The sequence below is a fragment of the Eschrichtius robustus genome, chromosome 8, assembly GCF_028021215.1.
Source record: "Eschrichtius robustus isolate mEscRob2 chromosome 8, mEscRob2.pri, whole genome shotgun sequence".
Lineage (NCBI taxonomy): Eukaryota > Metazoa > Chordata > Mammalia > Artiodactyla > Eschrichtiidae > Eschrichtius > Eschrichtius robustus.
This window is the reverse complement of record NC_090831.1, coordinates 105,613,005-105,635,583: the sequence shown is the minus strand read 5'-3', so window position 1 is coordinate 105,635,583 and position 22,579 is coordinate 105,613,005. Positions and strand designations below refer to the sequence as shown.

The following is a 22,579-nucleotide window of genomic DNA, read 5'->3' as shown; positions in this document are numbered from 1 at the left end:
GGATTCTAAGAAATAGATTGTTCTTTAATCTAAAATAAAGTTAATTTCTGAGTCTAAGATTCATTTCTTACACTTTTCATCTGTAGTCCTTATGGCATTGCTTTTATGTATATTTAAATCAGTAAGTATTTCGTGTATACCATATGCCTATGCTCAATGTTGGATGGTGGTATAACGTATTTTACTGTGTTTTTTGTTGTTGTTTTTTACTTTTGATAATTGCCCTTGGTTAACAGAAATAAATAATACGTCAAATTCTCCTGTGGTAAATACAATTAAAATTTTTCTAATTAGAGGCAGTATTTAAATACGTTTCTGGCATAACAGAAGAATGGTTAGTTTTTATTTGTAGTTAGAGTTTCTGTTAGCTACTTTTAGTATAGAGATAATTCTTTTTGTTCTTTCTCATATCATGGAAATGAAGGTAATGGCTTCACACTTAGTCATATTCCTTGCTATAGGTTTCTTTTTTAAAAATTCATAATTTGGGATTAACGAAGTTATTTTATACTGCTTCAGTTTATTATAGTGTTATTTGATTAAGAAGTTAGAATTGTTTCATTTATTTGTGCTTTGTCTTGTAAAAAATACCTTTTCAACAAGCTCCTGTACCCAAAATCTATGTTTTTTTTTTTTAACTTTGGAAGGTGAATATTTAAAAAGGAAATTATGTGTTTTTTCATTGCACTGTGGTTGTATCTGTTTTCTGTGTTTACTGTTTCTTTACAAAGCTGAAGAAAAGGGACTGTGAAACGGGTAATATGTTCTTTCTTAAATGTCCCTGGTAAATTTGCCTTCTGAGTTTTTTTTTTTTTCCCAAGCAAATTTTGAAAATACTATAATTTAAATTCTCTAAGTACCCAATCATTTAAATTAGAGATGATTTAGAAATATGCTGAATGGTACAAAGAAACTAATTTTGGATTAAAAAAGGAATTCTTTTACTTCATTAGTGTATCTCATAGCTAAGTAATTCTAATTTCCTCAGGATAGTAATCTCTTACGTTTCTGGATTAATCTCAAGTCTCCCAAGGTAGCTCTTCTTTAGCACTGAGGTATTTAAGCCTTGGCTGACTGAAACCTTGAGAGGATGAGCTGGAAGTTTGGGCCTCATGACTTAGGGTCTAAGATCCCTTCTCATCCTGAGACTCGTGTAAGTTTCTCCCGGTCTCAGTCTACTCCCAAGCAGCCCCTCAATGACTCATCTCTTTCTAGGCTCTTTCCGTTACAGCTGGGTCACACACATTGCATTTAAAGAACTATCTTGGTGGTGTTTTGTATCTGACAGGTACTTGAAGATAGAACTTTGAAGTCTATGCTTTTGCTCTTGTTAACCTTCAGAGGCTAAACCAGGTTGGGCAGTAGTAGTGTGTTAGGATATCTGCCTTTGTCTTCAAGCTCAAGATAGTTGTCTTCAGCTCCGGTATCAGCTTTGCGTAAGGGATTCATGGTCTCCTGCCTAAACTGGGCTCTCTTTGGCCTGGTATTAATTCCTACCCAAGCTGGAAGTTCATGAAAGGCTGAGGAAGGAGTTGACTCATTTTTTAGGTCTACCAACCCCATGTGTGCTGTACTGACTGCTTGGCCAGTTTTGACTCATTTTCTTTGCTTCACACTTCAGCTTTTGCTTTGGACTGTTTTCCTGGCTTTAAATTACAAATACTTCTTAATCTCCAATCTCTCTTTATTTCTATCTGCTTAACTTATAATCTGAGTAGACTTTTCTTTTTGGAATAAGTGGTTTAAAAAAATAATAAAGAGGTATAAAAGGGTATACAGAAATACAAAAATAAGTGTCTTTGTTCAGACAGCACAGCTACATGGTTTGTGTCTTCTTCTAGAGACCTTCTACACACATATGAGCATATATCCCTCACTTTCTTCCTAATACAAAGAGTAGCTGACTATGCATAGTTACGTATCTTTGGTTTTTTAACAGTACTTTCCACTGTTGTTTGACATCTGTCCATAGATAGATACCTCATTTTTTTAGAACGCTGCCAGTTTTGCCCCTACCTGCACATTTTCTACTCTGAAATCCCTGATGGTTGGTTGACTTGAGACATGCTGTTTGCTTTGAATCCTGGCTTCAGGTACTACCTTGACTGTGCCCTGCCCTTTGCTCGAGCCTTTCCTTAGTTGTGTCAGTCCTTCCAGGATCATGTCTGTAACTTTTTGTCTTCAAATTTCCGTCGTATCTATTAACTTTTTTAAAGAAATAGTTGATTTACAATGTTGTGTTAGTTTCTAGTGTACAGCAAAGTGATTCAGTTTTATATATATATGTATATAGTCATTCTTTTTCATATTCTTTTCCATTTTAATTTATTACTAGATACTGAATATAGTTCCCTGTGCTATACAATAGGATCTTGTTGTTTATCTGTCCTCTATGTATTCGTTTGTATCTGCTAGTCCCAAACTCCCAATCCAACCCTCCCTCTATTAACTTTTATTTTAGCTTCCTTCTTTTCCCAATCTCTCTCCCCAAACGGAAACAAAATTTTAAATAACAAAAAAGGTGTACTTCCATGAGGTATTTATAAATAATTGATTAATTGAGCTTAATATTCTTTCTTAGTCTCTTAGTCTTCTGGTAGAGGCAAAGGAGCTGTGGAATGCCCTAAGGTTAGAAGCAGAAAAATGGGAAATTGTCCAGTATTCATAACTGGTCTTTAATATGAAGTTGACATCTTTTTTTGAATTCTTGAAATATATATGATCTCTTTTTACAATATTATACTGTTGATTCTTGAACATTCACCAGGGGTGTGAACTGCGCAGGTCTGTTTTTTGCGGATTTTTTCAATAGTAAATATTACAGTATCAGATGATCCTTGGTTGATTGAATCCAAGGATGCAGAAGTGAGGATATGGAGGAAGGGAGTATAAGGAGGACTGTAGGTTATATGCAGATTTTTGACTGTGCAGAGTGTTGGCATCCCTAACCCCTGTGTTTGTTCAAGGGTCAACTGTATTATAGAAAAAAGAGTCTACCTATACAATACATTACTACTATTTGCAAGTAACAGCATCTTTTTTGAATCTTAGGGAGGAATAAATTGCAGTGAAAAATGAGAATTGGCTTTGTGTGATGTTTGCTATTGTCATTAACTAAATTTAAGGTTGGTCATTTAGTTTCTTAGAAGAGCTTTTGTTTGTTTTTTATTGCTTAAAGCAACATTTCTTGGAGTTAGTGTAAGCTATGACTGGATGGCGATGCCTCTGTCCTGGAAGTGTGATTTATCAGAGATACATAAGAGAGTGCCATATTATATGATGGATTTTTGGGGTTTTTTTTTTTTTTGGTTGATACATAGCAACTGTAGGAAGTTTTAAATCAGACTGCATATTTTGGGGATGAATAAGAAAAATGTAGATTTGTTTTATTTGTTGTTCTTACATTCATCTTCAAAGCATCTCATCTGGGGCTGTGTTCCTAGGAGAGCAACCATTTATATTAGGGAATTTCTCAAGGGCGCAGATCATATCCTTCACTTTTCATGTCTTCAGTGAATAACATTGTACCTGGTATTTAATAGGTGTTCAATAAATGTGTGTAAGACTAAACAAAAGATTCACCAATTGGGCACTAAAATAATTTTATTCTACTTATAAATTTATTGTAGTATGTGGCAGTGTTCCATAATTAATCTAGTATTTTTTTTTTTTTTACCAACCTTTGTAGGTGGTGGTTTTAAGATAACAATTTCAGTTTTCCTAAGTTTTCTTATGTTAAGGATGATCAGTACGAAATTCCCTTCGTACTGGTCTTGGGACTCAGGAGGTATGACACGAGTTACAGATTTGCTTGCAGTGTTGGGATGATATTGTGGTTAAACAGTCGTCCTAAAGAAACTGAGCTCATGTGTGATTCAACAATAAAGCATGCAGTATACTATTTAAAAATCATTATTGCCGCAACTTAAAAGGGTCATTGATCAACATATCAGTATATTAAGGGAGAAAAGGAAAGTTTATCTTTTGTCTAGCACTGAAGAGTTAGAATTAATATTATGTCATGTCAACTGACTGCCACCCAACCTAATGTAAAATTGACTATTGATTCCTTTTGAAAATAATTTTTTAAACATTTTTATCAGTATATACAATGTGTTTGGCATTAATTGATAGCCCAGGAGAAACCCTTGATGAGGTTTAACTAAATTTTATTGAGCACCCATTATGCGTGATAATCTGAAATATTCATTAATTAGTTAATTTCTAGGCATCAAAAGCCTTCCCTTTGGAGGGCTGGTTTTTTGAAAGATACTGATTGATGATCTGTGTAAGCAGTATGTAAGCAGTACGTAGTGACGTCTAAGATAATTTAAAAACCTAAGGCAAGAAAGAGAGTTAAATATAGGAAAAGGAATAATTAGGGGTAAGGCAGTGTGGCTGTCTCTATCAGGGTTAGGAGTTGTGGAAGAACTTATGTGGCTGTCTAGATGAACTTTTGTTGCTGTCTTGTCTCGGTGTTTCAGGTTGTAGAAAGTTTAACTGTTGACAGAGGCGCAGTTGGTTGGCTGTGTCTAATTGTCAGTGAGCAAAGCAGTCAGAAAAAGGTAGCTGGTTAGAATAAAGCAGTTATGTCCCCATGGGAAACCAACAAAACCTTAAATGGTAACTGGAACTAACTTAGGGAGTAACTTTTGCCTGTATTTGTGGAATGAGGGCACATCTTATTTTTCTCATTTGGAAAATATGTAAGCAGATTGGAAAATCATTCAGGTCCCTTTTTTGACTTTCTGGTCAACTTTACATAGACTTAAAAGAAATCTTACTTATAGGGAAGGTTTTCTGAAACATAGAGAAGGCTCTTCAGTATGTCATTTAACAAATGCCCATCAGGCCTGGTCCTGAAAGCTGGGAGTACAGTGGTGAGCATCAAAGATATCTTCTCTGTCCTCTTAGAGCCTCCAGTTCAATGGGGATACAGAAAAGTAACTAATTACAAGATAGCGGGGTAATGTAGTATAGATGTATAGGGTGCTCTGGGGAATATAGGGGAAGAATTCTTAACAAAAAACAGGAGGAGTCCGAGAAGGCTTCCTGGAGGAAATGACATCTAACCTGGAATCTGAAGGATTGCTAGAAGTGACAGACCAGGGAAATGAGAGAATGTTATAGGCAGAGAGAAAAAAACATAGGTGAAGACCTGAAAAGTAAGTGAGAGAGAGAATTTGGTGAATCCAAGGACCTGAAAGAATTTTGGTATGCCTGGATCAACACAACTGTGTTTGTATGTGTGTGTGTGCATAGGTGACGTGAGGGTGGTGGAGCATTTGTGATTGAAAAGTCAGGCAGGTTCTCTTACATCGACCGCCTAAGGGTCGCGCTGTAAGAAGCAACAACCTCTCCTCCTCCTCTATGCCATCTGCTCGGCAGCCGCAAAACAGCAGCTATGCGTGAGTGCATCTCCATCCACGTTGGCCAGGCTGGTGTCCAGATCGGCAGTCCCTGCTGGGAGCTCTGCTACCTGTAACACTGCTACCTGGCCTAATGGCCAGATGCCAAGTGACAAGACTATTGGGGGAGGAGATGACTCCTTTAACACCTTCTTCAGTGAGACAGGCGCTGGCAAGCATGTGCCCAGGGCAGTGTTTGTAGACCTGGAACCCATGGTCATTGGTGAAGTTTGCATCGGCACCTACCGCCAGCTCTTCCACCCTGAGCAGCTCATCACAGGCAAGGAAGATGCTGCCAATAACTATGCCTGAGGTCACTACACCATTGGCAAGGAGATCATTGACCTCGTCTCAGACCCAATTCGGAAACTGGCTGACCAGCGCGCAAGTCTTCAGGGCTTCTTGATTTTCCACAGCTTTGGTGGGGGAACTGGTTCTGGGTTCACCTCCCTGCTGATGGAACATCTGTCTGTCAATTATGGCAAGAAGTCCAAGCTGGAGTTCTCCATTTACCCAGCCCCTCAGGTTTCCACAGCTGTAGTTGAGCCCTACAATTCCATCCTCACCACCCACACCACCCTGGAGCACTCTGATTATGCCTTTATGGTAGACAGTGAGGCCATCTATCATCTGTCGTAGAAACCTTGATGTTGAGCGCCCAACATATACTAACCTGAATAGGTTGATAGGTCCAATTGTGTGGAGCCCTGAATGTTGATCTGACAGAATTCCAGACCAACCCGGTACCTTATCCCCGTATCCACTTCCCTCTGGCCACATATGCCCCTGTCATCTCTGCTGAGAAAGCCTACCATGAACAACTTTCTGTAGCACACATCACCAATGCTTGCCTTCAGCCAGCCAACCAGATGGTGAAATGCGACCCTCGCCATGGTAAATACATGGCTTGCTGCCTGTTGTACCATGGTGGGACATGGTTCCCAAAGATGTCAGTGCTGCCATTGCCACCATCAAGACCAAGCGTACCATCCAGTTTGTGGACTGGTGCCCCACTGGCTTCAAAGTTGGCATTAATTACCAGCCTTCCACTATGGTACCTGGTGGAGACCTGGCCAGAGTACAGCGAGCTGTGTGCATGCTGAGCAACACCACAGCCAACGCTGAGGCCTGGGCTCACGTGGACCACAAGTTTGACCTGATGTATGGCAAGTGTGCCTTTGTTCACTGGTACGTGGGTGAGGCCATGGAGGAAGGAGAGTTTTCTGAGGCCCGTGAGGACATGACTGCCCTTGGGAAGGATTATGAGGAGGTTGGGGTGTCTGTTGAAGGAGAGGGAGAGGAAAAAGGAGAGGAATACTAAAGTTAAAATGTCACAAAGGTGCTGCTTTTACAGGGAAGCTTACTCTGTTTTAAACATTGAAAAGTGGTCTGACCAGTTGATTTGTTCAAACATTTAGAGAAGAGCTAACACCTATGCTTCTCAAACTCTTCCAAAATACAGCAGAGGGAGGAACACTCCCAAACACATTCTGTGAGGCCACCATCACCCTGATATCAAAACCAGACAAAGATGTGACAAAGAAAGAAAACTACAGACCAATATCACTGATGAACATAGATGCAAAAATCCTCAACAAAATACTAGTATATAGAATCCAATAGCACATTAAAAGTATCATACACCATGATCAAGTGGGATTTATCCCAGGAATGCAAGGATTCTTCAGTACAGGCAAATCAATCAATATGATACACCATATTAACAAATTGAAGGAGGAAAACCATATGATCATCTCAGTAGATGCAGAAAAAGCTTTCAACAAAATTCAACACCGATTTATGATAAAAACTCTCCAGAAAGTAGGCATAGAGGGAACTTACCTCAACATAATAAAGGCCATATATGACAAACCTGTAGCCAACGTTGTTCTCAAGGGTGAAAAACTGAAACCATTTCCACTAAGATCAGGAACAAGACAAGGTTGCCCACTCTCACCACTATTATTCAACACAGTTTTGGAAGTTATAGCCACAGCAGTCAGAGAAGAAAAAGAAAAACAATCCAAATCAGAAAAGAAGAAGTAAAACTATCACTGTTGCAGATGACATGATACTATACATAGAGAATCCCAAAAATGCTACCAGAAAACTACTAGAGCTAATCAGTGAATTTGGTAAAGTAGCTATAAAATTTGGTAAAGTAGGATATAAAATTAATGCCCAGAAATCTCGCACATTCCTATACACTAATGATGAAAAATCTGAAAGAGAAATTAAGGAAACACTCCCATTTACCATTGCAACAAAAAGAATAAAATACCTAGGAATAAACCTCCCTAAGGAGACAAAAGACCTGTATGCAGAAAACTATAAGACAGTGATGGAAGAAGTTAAAGATGATACAAACAGATGGAGAGATATACCATGTTCTTGGATTGGAAAAATCAACATTGTGAAAATGACTATACTACCCAAAGCAATCTACAGATTCAGTGCAATCCCTATCAAACTACCAATGGCATTTTTCACAGAACTAGAACAAAAATTTCACAGTTTGTATAGAAACACAAAAGACCCTGAATAACCAAAGCAATCCTGAGAAAGAAAAACGGAGCTGGAGGAATCAGGCTCCCTGACTTCAGACTATACTACAAAGCTACAGTAATCAAGACAGTATGGTACTGGCGCAAAAACAGAAATATAGATCAATGGAACAGGTTAGAAAGCCCAGAGGTAAACCCACGCACATATGGTCACCTTATTTTTGATAAAGGAGGCAAGAATATACAATGGAGAAAAGACAGCCTCCTCAGTAAGTGGTGCTGGGAAGACTGGACAGCTACATTTAAAAGAATGTAATTAGAACACTCTCTAACACCATACACAAAACTAAACTCAAAATGGATTAAAGACCTAAATGTAAGCCAGACACTATAAAACTCTTAGAGGAAAACATAGGCAAAACACTCTATGACATAAATCACAGCAAGATCCTTTCTGTCCCACCTCCTAGAGAAATGGAAATAAAAACAAAAATAAACGAATGGGACCTAATGAAACTTAAAAGCTTTTGCACAGCAAAGGAAACCATAAACAAGGCAAAAAGACAACCCTCAGAATGGGAGAAAATATTTGCAAATGAAGCAACTGACAAAGGATTAATCTCCAAAATATACAGGCAGCTCATGCAGCTCAATATCAAAAAAACAAACAACGCAATCCAAAAATGGGCAGAAGATCTAAATAGACATTTCTCCAAAGAAAATATACAGATTGCCAACAAACACATGAAAGGATGCTCAACATCACTAATCTTTAGAGAAATGCAAATCAAAACTACAATGAGATATCACCTCACACCAGTCAGAATGGCCATCATCAAGAAATCTACAAACAATAAATGCTGGAGAGGGTGTGGAGAAAAGGGAACCCTCTCACACTGTTGGTGGGAATGTAAATTGATACAGCCACTATGGAGAACAGTATGGAGGTTCCTTAAGAGACTAAAAATAGAACTACCATATGACCCAGCAATCCCACTACTGAGCATATACCCTGAGAAAACCATAATTCAAAAAGAGTCATGTACCAAAATGTTCATTGCAGCTCTGTTTACAATATCCAGGACATGGAAGCAACCTAAGGGTCTATCGACAGATGAATGGATAAAGAAGATGTGGCACATATATACAATGGAATATTACTCAGCTATAAGAAGAAATGAAATGGAGTTATTTGTAATGAGATGGATGGACCTAGAGACTGTCACACAGAGTGAAGTAATTCAGAAATAGGAAAACAAATACTGTATGCTAACACATATATATGGAATCTAAAAAAAAAAAATGGTTCTGAAGAACCTAGGGACAGGGCAGGAATAAAAACGCAGACATAGAGAATGGCCTTGAGGACATGGGGAGGGGGAAGGGTAAGCTGAGACAAAGTGAGAGAGTGGCATGAACATATATACACTACCAAATGTAAAATAGGTAGCTAATGGGAAGCAGCCACATAGCACAGGGAGATCAGCTCGGTGCTTTGTGACCACCTAGAGGGGTGGGATAGGGAGGGTGGGAGGGAGATCCAAGAGGGAGGAGATATGGGGATATATGTTTATGTATAGCTGATTTACTTTGTTATACAGCAGAAACTAACACACCATTGTAAAGCAGTTATACCCCAATAAAGATGTTAAATAAAAAAAAAGGATTGATGAGTCAAGGTTAGCCCCAATCTTTTTTTTTTGGGGGGGGTGGGATGCTTACTGGGAATAAATATATACTCTCTACTGAATATAACAGTGTAACTGGGACTGAAGAAAAAATTGATACTGTTTTTGTTTTTTATGGTTGATTGAGAGAACCTGATTTAGAGATGCAGTCTTAGTTTTTACAAATAACTTTTTTTATGTATAACTTCATGTTGTATGTTCTAGTTAGATCTTCAGTAGAATTCTTAAGCTAATCCTAGTTCAGATTATTTCTGTGTTCCTCTTCGATCCTTTTTAACTACTTTTAGAGGCAGAACTGAATTTGTAGTATAGGTCTAGCTGGTCTTTTAATTTATAATTAAAGTGCAAAATTTTCCCATGTTTTCTTCCGTCTGGTAACACACCCACCTACACTTAACCGAGAACTATATGTAGATCAATTGGAGAGGTTTATCTAAAGTGTTTTTTTTATCATCAGCCTACCTCTCATAGTTTGTCAGTGACTTATGAGGTTAACTATGAACTAAATATATTAGCACTTTATTGCCAGTATATTTTGTAATGTGAAATAAACTAGAGAAGTGTGTGTGTGTGTATGTGAACTTACTTTTATACAAAGTATAATACCCAAGCTATCCTCTGAATCTTTTTAAATGTGTGTTTTCTGATTTTGCAGTAGTATGGTCTAGTGGACCAAATTAAACCTTGAGTTGGATTGGGAAATAGTGGAAGTTATTTTATTTTATATATATATATATACACATATTTTTTTTTCGCAGTAGGAACCTGGATTTATAATTTAATTCTTGTAGAATTTAGGTTCATATTTTCTTTCATAATTCTCCAAGATAGGTTTGGTTTGTTTGTTTTAAAAGACGAATAAACCAAGGTGCAAAGATTATATAGCCCTTTAAGGTCACACGACTAGGTGGTAATCAAAATTGGAATCTCTAAAGACTTAGTAAAGTTCTGATAATTTGGTAATCTTTTTGCAGTAGAAATTTGAGGGCTGGCTTGTCTTCAAAATGATAAAATGCAACATGATGATTGATACAGTAATTAAATATAAGCAGATTGCAAAAGATTGAATCAGAAATGCTTAACTTTTATGGATCCTACAGTATTAATTATGCTACTGAGATGGTGTTTATTCTCTAGTAGTCTCAGAGCTTAACAGTCACGTGCTTGTTGAATGATGGAACACTGTGCACCTAGGTAGTCTTAGGTATTTTTCAGGATGCTGTTCTTTCCCCTCTTTAATAAGTCAATATTATCATTTTTTGAGGAAACCAAAGGCTCATTAATTAGTGAACACTGCAGATCACTTTTGTCAATTTACCTGTGTCAAAGACCCGTAGGAAGTAGTGACAGAAGAGCTTCTATTTGTGTTTTATTTTAAAGATTTAAAGAGTGCTTGTTGCTGTTTATTTTTTCTCTACCTTTTGATCTTCCATCATAATAATGCTTAGATTCCGTAGATCAGTGGCAATTCTTCAACGAATATTTATTGAGCATTATTAGAGCTGAGCACTTTGTAGCTGTAAATAAGGCAGGCTTGGTCTTGGCTGCCTTGGAATTTATAATCTAGTGGAAAAGATGGGCTTTAAAGTAGTAATTATATCAATATTTAATTTATTGCAATTAGGGTGTGTTTTTGAGGGAGAAAGGCTTTGAATAAATTTCTAGTGGTATTAAGAGACCTAAGCAAAATTCAAAACCATGGACAAGGATTCTTTACTCTCACACTAAATGGCCATAATCCCACGTTGCCCCAGAACCCGAAGTAATTTAAGCTGTATTTAAAAAGAAAGTCACAGACAACCCTGTGACAGTTTTGACCTTCTTTAAGGAATCGGGGAAAGTGTATTGCTCATGTTTACTTCCTAATGTGAAAGAGAGCTGGAAGAAACAGCCAAAAACTTGGGTTGGGGTGGCATTTAATTCTTCTGTCACACTCCAGGTCTATTGAATCAGAATCTCCAGGAGTGGGTCATGTACATCTTTATTCCCAGGTCATAGTGATCAACCAGATGTTGGAACCACTGTTAAGATAGCCCAGGAATTGATTGGCTGCTGAATTAGAAAAAGACCATCAATTTCAGCTGTCCTAATATCCAAATGATAGTAGAATTTTGCTTAGAACTTAAGTTTATAACTTAGTTCTGAGTATAGTGTGGTAGACATTGGCAATGCCCGTATTTTGTTTTTAAAGAGTAAAACTGCACCTTTGGATTGTCAGCAGTGGTTGCCCAGTTTAAAACTGCATGTTGAAGTTACCTTTTGTGTTAAGTTTTCTTTTCTTTTTTCCCTCAGGAACTAAACAACTTAAGCATATTTTATTAAAAGATGTGGACACTATTTTTGAATGTAAATTATGCCGCAGTCTCTTCAGAGGATTACCAAATTTAATTACCCATAAAAAATTCTACTGCCCACCAAGTCTCCAGATGGATGACAGTAAGTTTTATTCATATATGCATTTTGCTATGTATTCGTATACTGCAACTACACATTTATGTTAAAATGGTATCAATATCTAGTTACAGATAATTTAGTGATAGAGAATAAGATAAAATACTTGACTCAATGTTATATTCAGTTTCTTTAAATAGATACTTTCATATCAGTGTTTTTCATTTGGATTTTGCTAAAGATATATGAGGTTAGATTTTTGAGTATATTTATTTGTATTAAAGTGTTGGATATTGTTTTTGAATGTTTATATGGACTATACAGTTTATATCCAGGATTTTTGTAAGTTAAAATATTAATGCTTGATGAGGGTGTTGGTATTTTTCCTCCTTACTTCTTAACAACTTGTTACCAGATATGACTCATCATTTACTTAGATTCTCCTTAAGTAAATGAGAAGGTTGGAAATAAAGCAAAGAATGAGTAAATGAGTTGATTTTTTTGGTAATTGTAGAGAGCATTAAAAAATATTTGTTAATCTTTCTAGTGTTTTCTGGGTCTTGATTTGAAGATCAGTTTTATTCTCAGTGAAGTTTATTAGATAAGTCATTTTATCAGAAATTAGATTGTGTTATGGGCTAACCTGAGATCTGAAATAGCTTTATGTGATAAAGGCAGGTTAGTAGCCTAACAAAGTCTTTGTGGAACCAAATGTTTGTTGAATTAAGCATATTGTCTCTGTATGATTAAGTTGCAGTATATATAATGGTATTATTTTCTTGCTTTAAAGAATAATGTAAATTCCTTAAAATATTTTAATAAGTAATAGGTTACTTTCATTATTTCTTGTTCAGGGATTTAACTCTTGTGGACTTACAAAATATAGAATTTATTTTGTTAGTTTGATATTACAGTTGCATTATGGATTTTGTGCATTTTTCCGCTTAACCTTTTTGGGATGGAAATGGAATGCAGAACTCCAGATATCAAAAGTACTGCTTTAATTATTAGCATGAAGCTGATTTAAAGTATATTATAGGACATAGATGAAACAAAAATTTCGTATTTGTCTGGAAACTTTCCCTACCACTGTTAGATCTTACTATACTTCTTTTTATCCTTGAAATATAAATGAAAAGGTAGTCTGTAGAGATTAGTTTCAAATCTAACCTTTTAATTAAAGAACTAGTAGGAATTTAATTTTCTGGTAGTTATTCTTTGTTATTTTTTGGTGTGAACTAAAGTTTAATTGAATTTTAGAGGGAAATAGATAAATGGATTTGCTGTATTATTGTGCACTCTTCTGCAATACTTATTCTAGAAATACTTCTGTGAAAGTATAATTCTTCTTATAGATACCACTTTATCCATTTGAAAAAGAAAGATTAGTAGACTAGAAGAGCTATGATGAATCATTTCTTTTTTTTTTTTAACAATTCACTCTGGGGTATAAGTGACGTCAACAAGGTTTAATGTGATGTCTCCCCCTAGAATGTTTGCATTTTTAGTTACTCTGGTTTTTTTTTTTTAATTTAATTTAATTTATTTATTTATTTATTTATTTTTGGCTGTGCTGGGTCTTCGTTTCTGTGCGTGGACTTTCTCCAGTTGTGGCAAGTGGGGGCCACTCTTCATCGCGGTGCGTGGGCCTCTCACTGTCGCGGCCTCTCTTGTTGTGGAGCACAGGCTCCAGACACGCAGGCTCAGTAGTTGTGGCTCACGGGCCCAGTTGCTCCGCGGCATGTGGGATCTTCCCAGACCAGGGCTCGAACCCGTGTCCCCTGCATTGGCAGGCAGATTCTCAACCACTGCGCCGCCAGGGAAGCCCGTCATTTCTTGATTTATAATTAGATACCAGATTTGATGCTATATTTGTAGCTAGATTTTAACATTGTATGTAGAAACATAACCAGTGTTAGACAACTCTGTTACAATAGGAATATTAGGTTGCCTACAGACGGTGTAATTATTGCACAGATAAATAAAACTGGCTCTGTTTTTGGAGTTAATCTGTAGTTTTTAATCATTTGTTTTAATAGGTTGCCATGTTAAGAAGACATGTAATAGGACTGAATTTAGCAAACACTTCTATACATCCTGTCATTCATGTTTATATATTTTCCTAGAAATCTTTTTCATTTTCCATAAGATGTTCAAATGTCCCTATACAATTAGACGAGATTATTTATTATGGATTAAGTTAATAGGAATGCTGTTATGTTTTCTAAAAAAAAAATTATTTTTATATGTAGTAACATTCTTCATGGTGTTTTATCCATCTTGGGTTATGAGAACTTTGATTTGCCTTTGCTAGCCTAAAAATATGAAATATTATTTTTATTGTTTAGGATACCCATGTGCTTAAATATTTTATATTAAGCGCCCTTATTAGAAGTAGCTCTTCAGATTCCATCTATTCCTTAACATTTGTGTACCGTGATGAGATTGTAAATTAAAGCAAATTTTAATTTAATTAATACTTGTTTTTATACTCATAAGATACTGAAAAGTAGATAATGCTCTTGTAAAAATAAATGCAAACCAGTAATATAATAAATTTTAAGATAGACGTTCATAATACATTTAAAAATATTAGAGGGCTAGAGCAGGCTAATTATTTCAGATTAAAATGTTGTTTTTTCCTTAACAGACCTTCCTGATGTAAATGATAAACAAAGCCAAGCCATAAATGATCTCCTAGAAGCCATATATCCAAGTGTGGACAAGCGAGAATACATTATTAAGCTAGAACCCATAGAAACTAATCAGAATGCAGTGTTTCAATATATTTCAAGGACTGATAATCCTACTGAAGTCACAGAGTCAAGCAGTACTCCTGAACAGCCTGAAGTTCAAATACAGGAAACTAGCACTGAACAGTCTAAAACAGTTCCAGTTACAGACACAGAGGTGGAAACTGTAGAGCCCCCTCCTGTTGAAATTGTTGCAGATGAAGTTGCACCTACATCTGATGAACAACTGCAGGAATCACAGGCTGACTTGGAAACTTCTGACAATTCTGATTTTGGTCACCAGTTGATATGTTGTCTTTGTAGAAAAGAATTCAATTCCAGACGAGGTGTTCGTCGTCACATTCGAAAAGTACACAAGAAAAAAATGGAAGAACTAAAAAAGTACATTGAAACACGAAAGAATCCAAACCAATCCTCTAAAGGACGCAGTAAGAATGTTCTAGTTCCATTAAGTAGGAGTTGTCCAGTATGTTGTAAATCATTTGCTACAAAAGCGAATGTAAGGAGGCATTTTGATGAAGTTCATAGAGGACTAAGGAGGGATTCAATTACTCCTGATATAGCAACAAAGCCTGGGCAACCTTTGTTCCTGGATTCGGTTTCTCCTAAAAAATCTTTTAAGGCTCGAAAACAAAAGTCGTCTTCAAAGGCTGAATACAATTTAACTGCATGCAAATGCCTCCTTTGCAAGAGGAAATATAGTTCACAAATAATGCTTAAAAGACATATGCAAATTGTCCACAAGATAACTCTTTCTGGAACAAGCTCTAAAAGAGAGAAAGGCCCCAGTAATACTGCCAACAGTTCAGAAATAAAAGTTAAAGTTGAACCAGCAGATTCTGTAGAATCTTCACCCCCTTCCATTATCCATTCTCCACAGAATGAATTAAAGGGAACAAATCATTCAAATGAAAAAAAGAACGCACCGGCAGCACAGAAAAATAAAGTTAAACAAGACTCTGAAAGCCCTAAATCAACTAGTCCGTCTGCTGCAGGTGGCCAGCAAAAAACCAGGAAACCAAAACTTTCAGCTGGCTTTGACTTTAAGCAACTTTACTGTAAACTTTGTAAACGTCAGTTTACTTCCAAACAGAACTTGACTAAACACATTGAATTGCACACAGATGGGAATAACATTTATGTTAAATTCTACAAGTGTCCTCTTTGCACTTATGAAACTCGTCGGAAGCGCGATGTGATACGACATATAACTGTGGTTCATAAAAAGTCATCCCGTTATCTTGGGAAAATAACAGCCAGTTTAGAGATCAGAGCTATAAAAAAGCCCATTGATTTTGTTCTAAATAAAGTGGCAAAAAGAGGCCCTTCAAGAGACGAAGCAAAACATAGTGATTCAAAACATGATGGCACTTCTAACTCTCCTAGTAAAAAGTATGAAGTAGCTGATGTTGGTATTGAAGTAAAAGTCACGAAAAACTTTTCTCTTCACAGATGCAATAAATGTGGAAAGGCATTTGCCAAAAAGACTTATCTTGAACATCATAAGAAAACTCATAAGGCAAATGCTTCCAATTCACCTGAAGGAAACAAAACCAAAGGCCGAAGTACAAGATCTAAGGCTCTTGTCTGGTGAGGAACAGTTACAGAGTTTTGCTTTTTTCCCCCCATCGAACTAAAAAAATCATTTGACCATAATTTATAGCTGGTTCCATTTTAACACATTTGCTTCCATGTATCTTACGGCAGTGGGAACTGCAAGAGTAATGTGCATATCGCATTTACCTCTTCAGTGACCTTTATTCCAGTGGTTTGGGAACAAAAGTTAACTTCAGAACTTATCTTCCACAGGACAATGCAATATAGTTATAGGTAGATGGCACAGGGTCAGTGATTTCCTCTCGATGTTGTAAAATATATACATTGATATTGGCTTGTGTTTACAATAGAAGTCTTCTGTTTAACTAACTTTGCACAGGTTTAATTTGATTCAGTGACTTAGTCTACTAATTAATACATTGTAGGAAGTTAAGTATATTAGAATGAATTTGTGAAGGCGATAATTATAGGAAAAAAGTCTTTTGAGGCACTGTAATTATTGTTAAATTAATCTGTGACGGCTAAATAAAGTGCTGCACTCAGAAAAAACAATCCCCAAATTGAATTTAGAACAATTAGCATTTATTATTTACGTTTAACATAGTGCTTCCAGGCAAAGGGGGAAACTTGATAAACAAAAGTTTGGGTTTATTTTTCCTTCTCCTTGGGAGTATGTGTTAGTTCCTGTTTTTTAGTTTTGATCTTTGGAAAAAGTGATTGTTTAGGTCCCCGATCCTCTTATTTTTACCTTTTTGTTTAAATAAAGTTTTGGTGATCATTTCAACATAGGTAATATTATTAAGGAGGTTTTTTTTTTTTTTTTTTTTTTTTTTCTCCTGGGGTTGTGTGTTGCAAGAAAAATAAAATTCCTATTGGGAAGAAAGAAAAAAATATTAGTTTTTTAGAGGGTTTTGGAACAAATGTAGATTTTTAAAATGCAATATAAAATAAGGAGTAGACTCCCTGTACTTGTTTTTGCAAGTCTCTCTGTATTTTAAAAGTTTACCTTCAGTACCTGTGTCCCTTGTATTAATGCATTTAATATATTTAATTAGTATTAAATTAGTTTTGGATTCAGGTTCTAAAGCAGTATACTTAGTTTGAGTGCTGAGTAGGTTAAATGTTGTGGTTTGATTATCACACATTTTTTTATTTGTGTGGAAAACTTGAGATGAAACCATCCTTTAGAAGTCACTTACTATTGTATTATTTTGAAAATAAGGTTTTATTGGTAAACTCAAAAGTGTTCATTTATTCCCATTTCTCCTCAGATAACTTCAAGTGATGTACGAAAAGGTTTGGAGTTCATTTTTGTGGAAAGACTTTAAATTGGTGTTAGAACCACTAAACATCTTCAAATGGTACTATGAGGAAAAAAAAAGAAAAAAATTTGATAAATATATGACTGTAACTGCTGTTTTCTGACTAAAATAATAACCATCTAACCACTTGTTTCTAAGGCACTGCCTCTTCCAGCACTTTCAAGTAGCTGTGACATTTTGTATTGTCATCCCAGTCCATCAGCTAACCACCCCTGTGCGTTTGGTCTACAGTTTCTACAAAAATGTTGCAAATTTTGTTTTCCAGCAGTTTGTTGATTAAGTGATCAGCAACCTGAAGAAAATATCACCACTGGTGATTTTTAATTAACAAAGACTTTATATGTTAGCGATTTTAGTTTTGTTCCACTTTATTTGGCAGAATTTTTATCTGGATTGTACAGATATATAATTTCCTAGTGAGCGTATGTTAGGACCAAAAGACAAATCTCAACACATTATAAATATTTAGCCTACTAAATATTTGTAATTATTTTTACATCCATTTATTTCTAACTTGTTCTATAGCACTTAAATGTTTGAAAATTTGATTCTAAAATATATACTACAGGAAACTTCCGGTTCATTTTCATCCATGGATCATCACATTCTTCATTTGTAAACATCTGAGGTTTTTATGAAAATTAAACATTCCCCTATTTTTCTTTAAGTTTCATACAAAGCACTTTAATGATAGATGCAACTTAATTTTTCAGTTTTTTTTAAAAGACCACACATTTACTAATGTTAATATGAAGGTAATAGATAGCTTACTGCTATTTTATGGATGCAGACAATCCCTGCACAACCACTTCTTATAATACTAGTTTATTTCTTTAAATATTACTAAAAAAGGAAGATTGGGGTGTAAACCCTGATTCTTTTTCTCTCCCAAGTAAAATCTTAAATGACCACTTTAGATAATATTTGATCCCTACTGTAAAATTTAGAAAATAATGAATTTTTGTCCATTTTTGTAATCAAGATTTTAGGGGAAACAGAAGTACATCTATCTTTAATGAAATACTGGGCAGGTTTTTGTGTATCAATATTTTGTACTTTTTAGGGAATATTTTATTTTTTAGTAATTTTTGTCAAATTATAATTTTAAAAGGTACAGCAGAGACTATACCATGTTTTTATATAGGTTCATCCCTGTACTTAGGAGGGACCCTGTCCATCTATATACTTTTTGTATAAAATTTTAAAATGTTGAAGATCCACAAAGTCATAATAAAATGCTTTCATAGCTAGAAAAACATTTACCCTTCCCAGTGCTTTGCACTAAAATATACTGTGAAAGGAAACTAGAAAGACTGTAACTGTTGCTGGAAATGTTCTATATTGAATGTACATGCTCTTGTTGGAAAAATGTACTATATGTGATGGAAATAAACCAGACTCGAAGTTATTTCAGCTAAATGTGCTTCAACGAAGGTGCATTGGTTGAAACTTAAATGTTTTATTATCAAATTTAAATTTATTCAGTGACTATGAGCAGCTACACTTGAAATTTATCCTGATAGTTTTATTTTTAAGAATTAGAGTGATAATTTCTCTTTAATTTAAAAACAGATTTACTTTTCCACATATGGAAAACTTGTACTTATAGGTCTAACTTTAACGATTAATAGTGTAATATATTTAGGGAACTAAATGTGTAGGTGTTATTTCATTTATAAACCATCTTCGTTAGTTGCACATTATTAAACCTGTATGTTTGACTTTTGCAAGGTGTTATCTTTTATGCATTCCTACACACAAGACATATTCCAAAGATATTTTCCAGACTTAGGTACCTATAACAAGTGGAAAGATATGAGGATTCCTAAAAAGCTTGGGGTAGCTCTTTGCTGCAGCCTCTCGTGTGTATGCCAGCCTTTTCCTTTCTGCTTTACTTGTTAAATACTGTAGGGAAGAAAGAGAAATATCCTGATGTTGGTGGAGGAGAGCCCAATTGCTGCAGTACCCTTACTCCACTCACCTGTTTCCACAGGACGTTTCACATACAGTTTGTCTCCACTGTCGTAACTTTAGAGCCACAGAGCAGGAATTTAGGAGGGGGCATCAAGGGTTCCAAGGACTATAAAAATATTTCATCTGGGTCATAGAGAAAAAAACAGCATTATGTCAGGACTTGTCTAAATTAGAAGGGCCTAGAGAGATTAAAAATATTTTATCATAATAGCCAAATTAATGGATCATGGGAAACATAGGAGTTAGAGACTAAACTAGGACCAGTTAAGTAGAATGAACAAGTAAGAAGTGATTAGAAATTCTTTGTTCTTCCTATTCCTTTCTGGTCTTCATCCTTTTTGGTTTTACTTTGACTCTTGAGGTTTGTCATCTCAGAGGATCAGGCTTGAGGCTCTTGAGAAGAGGCCTAAGAAATTTGTGCCAGAAGCTTTTCTGCACACAGGCTGTATAAGCAAGTATTTATAGTACTTTTTGTTGTCGTTGGGGGGAGTAGTGAAGCAGGTAAAGAACCATCAGAAACTCCTTGTTTTATATTAAGACCTATTTCTGGCTACAAATTACATTCACTTTTGCTGCAATTTGATCAATTGAGAGTTCTTCTATAGAATTCAAATCATCTTCCTTCCTGAAGATACCTTTTATTCCTAAATTTGGTGGAAGAGGAGAAACAGTAAAAGGTATGGCTTGCACTTCAACTTCGTAAGTTTGTATAGTGCAAGCAAAAGCTGGATGAAGTATGGCTGACACTAAGGTGTTTTTGGTTTTGTTTTGTTTCTTTTGGCCACGCTGCCCAGCTTGTGGGATTTTAGTTCCCCGATCAGGGATCGAACCCTGGCCTTCGGCAGTGAGAGTACGGAGTTCTAGCCACTGGACTGCCAGGGAATTCCCTAAGCAGGTGTTGATTATAACATGCAGATATACCTTGAATGCACAATAACCGTTTTTGGGGTTCATGTCTCTTTCCCCTCTTTACTCCCTACTTCAAGAAGAAAACCTTGAACGTATACATTCTTGAACAATATATAAATTATCCATCCTTAATTTTTAGCCTAGTTTTATATATATATATATGAGCCAAATTTTCGGTTGACACAGATTGCTTGTATTGTTGAAAACTACCTTCACATTTTTTAGGAATATGTATTTGTTACATTGCCTTATGGTCAGTAGGCTGTTCTCCTCAGTTTGCTTTAAAGAGCCTGTGGATGCAGTAGTGGGGAGTTTTGTGGTTTTGCTACGGTTTGAGGCTGCAGGTGTAGAAAGAGGAGTTTCCCAGTAGGTATTATGGCAAGTAGGTATGGAGATAGAAGCACAAGTGAATATCATTTCCTGCTGTGAAGTTGTAGAAGATCTCCTCGAATAACGTGACTACTGAAAATGAGATTTGAAATGCTTCTAAAACTTTAGAAATTAGGTCTCCAGGTTTCCTGTAGTGGCCCTTGGAAATATTCTAGTTAGGAGTTTTAGAATTTACTTTTCTAATGGAATCCTTAGAATATCAGGATTATGATTCAGACACAGTCTCGTAGTTGATCAGTGGCCGAGCTCTAAGATATGGGCAGCATGATGTTGGCTGTGGTGTTAGACAGAATCCTTCTGTACTCTATGCTATTTTTCTCTTCTCTGACTTCAAGAGCTAGCGGAAACCTCCAGATTGAAAAGAAGTAAGGATCAGCAATCTTAAGTACGGCTGTTAGTTGTTTGGTTTCTAAGGCATTAAGCACATGATAGACTGCAGAATAAAATGTGTTTCACTTAAAGTCACCTACAATTATTTTGGCTTTTCTAACTTTCCAAATTCATTCCTTCTCTCTCTTATAATTTGTTTCTGTACTCTTTTTCTTTGACCTCAGTTCTGAGCTTCTAGCTCTTATCTTTCCTTTTTTCTCTTCTGGTTAATTAACAGAGATCATTAGTACCAAGATAGCTAAAACATTTTTTTGAGAAGGTAAGAGGGTGGAAAGACAGCTCATTTCTTCCTGAATCTTTATCATTCTACACTTGTCAGGTTTATTATTTATTTTGAAGCTTCTTTCTCTACATACGTTCACCACTACAAACAGAGGGGAACTTAATGAGCACCATAGGTGCATCTGGTTCAGAAAGTGCCCAGAGTTGGAGGTTTTGCTCTTTGTGCCCACTCAGCAGAATTAATTTGCTTGATTGTGTATTTTTGAAGTCAGAGACTATGTCTTGATAATTTTGTTTAGTGCCTAGCACGTTTTCATGTATATCCAGGCACTTTAAATAAATGTTTGATAATGATGTTAAAGTAAGTAGTAGCCTTTTCCATCTGAATTGTGCTGTCATATACTTTGAGGCTTTGGGTCTTACTTTCCTAAACTTTTATTATCTCAATATTGATAGATTTAATTTATTTTAGAAAGTGCCATCAGTACTAAAATGAGAGTTTATGATAATAAAGAGAATTCTTAGTATTGATAGTAATTAACGTGTATAGAGTGCTTACTATATACCAAGCGCTCTGCTAATCCTTTATATGCATGATGCCCCTAATCCACCAACAACCCTATGGAGTAAGAACTGTCCCTTCATTATGCCCACTTTACAGAACAGAAAAATTGAAGCTTAGGGAAGTTCAGTGGTTTACTCAAGTTCACACAGCTAGTAAATTACAGAATTGAGACTTGACACTAAGTCTGACCACAAAGCATGTTCCCTTCATCAGTGCACCTTATATTTGCAGATTTTATCATTTGCAAAGTACAGTCACTACATTACTTGTTGGCAGTTTGGTGTAATGATCTGGAGCTAGATTCGTTGGTGAAATTTTTGTATCCACAAATTATTTCCTGTGTGACCTTGGGCAAGTTAAGTTACTTAAGCATTCTGTATCCTAGTTAACCTCATTTATAAAATGAGAATAATATTTCTTACCTGATAAGGTTGTTCTGAGGAGAAAATGAAAAATACATGTAAAACAGGGTGGTCCTTGTCATGTTACAATAAATGCTAGATACG

General features: G+C 35.9%; 1 protein-coding gene and 1 pseudogene across 3 annotated transcripts in view; both read left to right on the top strand.

The window, feature by feature from the left end:
• ZNF800 (zinc finger protein 800) overlaps positions 1-22,579 on the top strand; it is a 49,692-nt gene that overhangs the window by 7,434 nt on the left and 19,679 nt on the right. For 2 of the 3 annotated variants that reach the window (XM_068549391.1, XM_068549392.1), the window contains exons 4-5: positions 11,893-12,036; positions 14,642-16,334. In XM_068549391.1, the coding sequence (XP_068405492.1) occupies positions 11,893-12,036; positions 14,642-16,334 (1,837 nt within the window). Of the gene's footprint in view, positions 1-11,892; positions 12,037-14,641; positions 16,335-17,572; positions 18,114-22,579 lie in introns of those variants that run through there. The other variant, XM_068549393.1, reaches the window with a different exon arrangement.
• On the top strand, positions 5,318-6,791 carry LOC137768544 (tubulin alpha-1A chain-like; annotated as a pseudogene).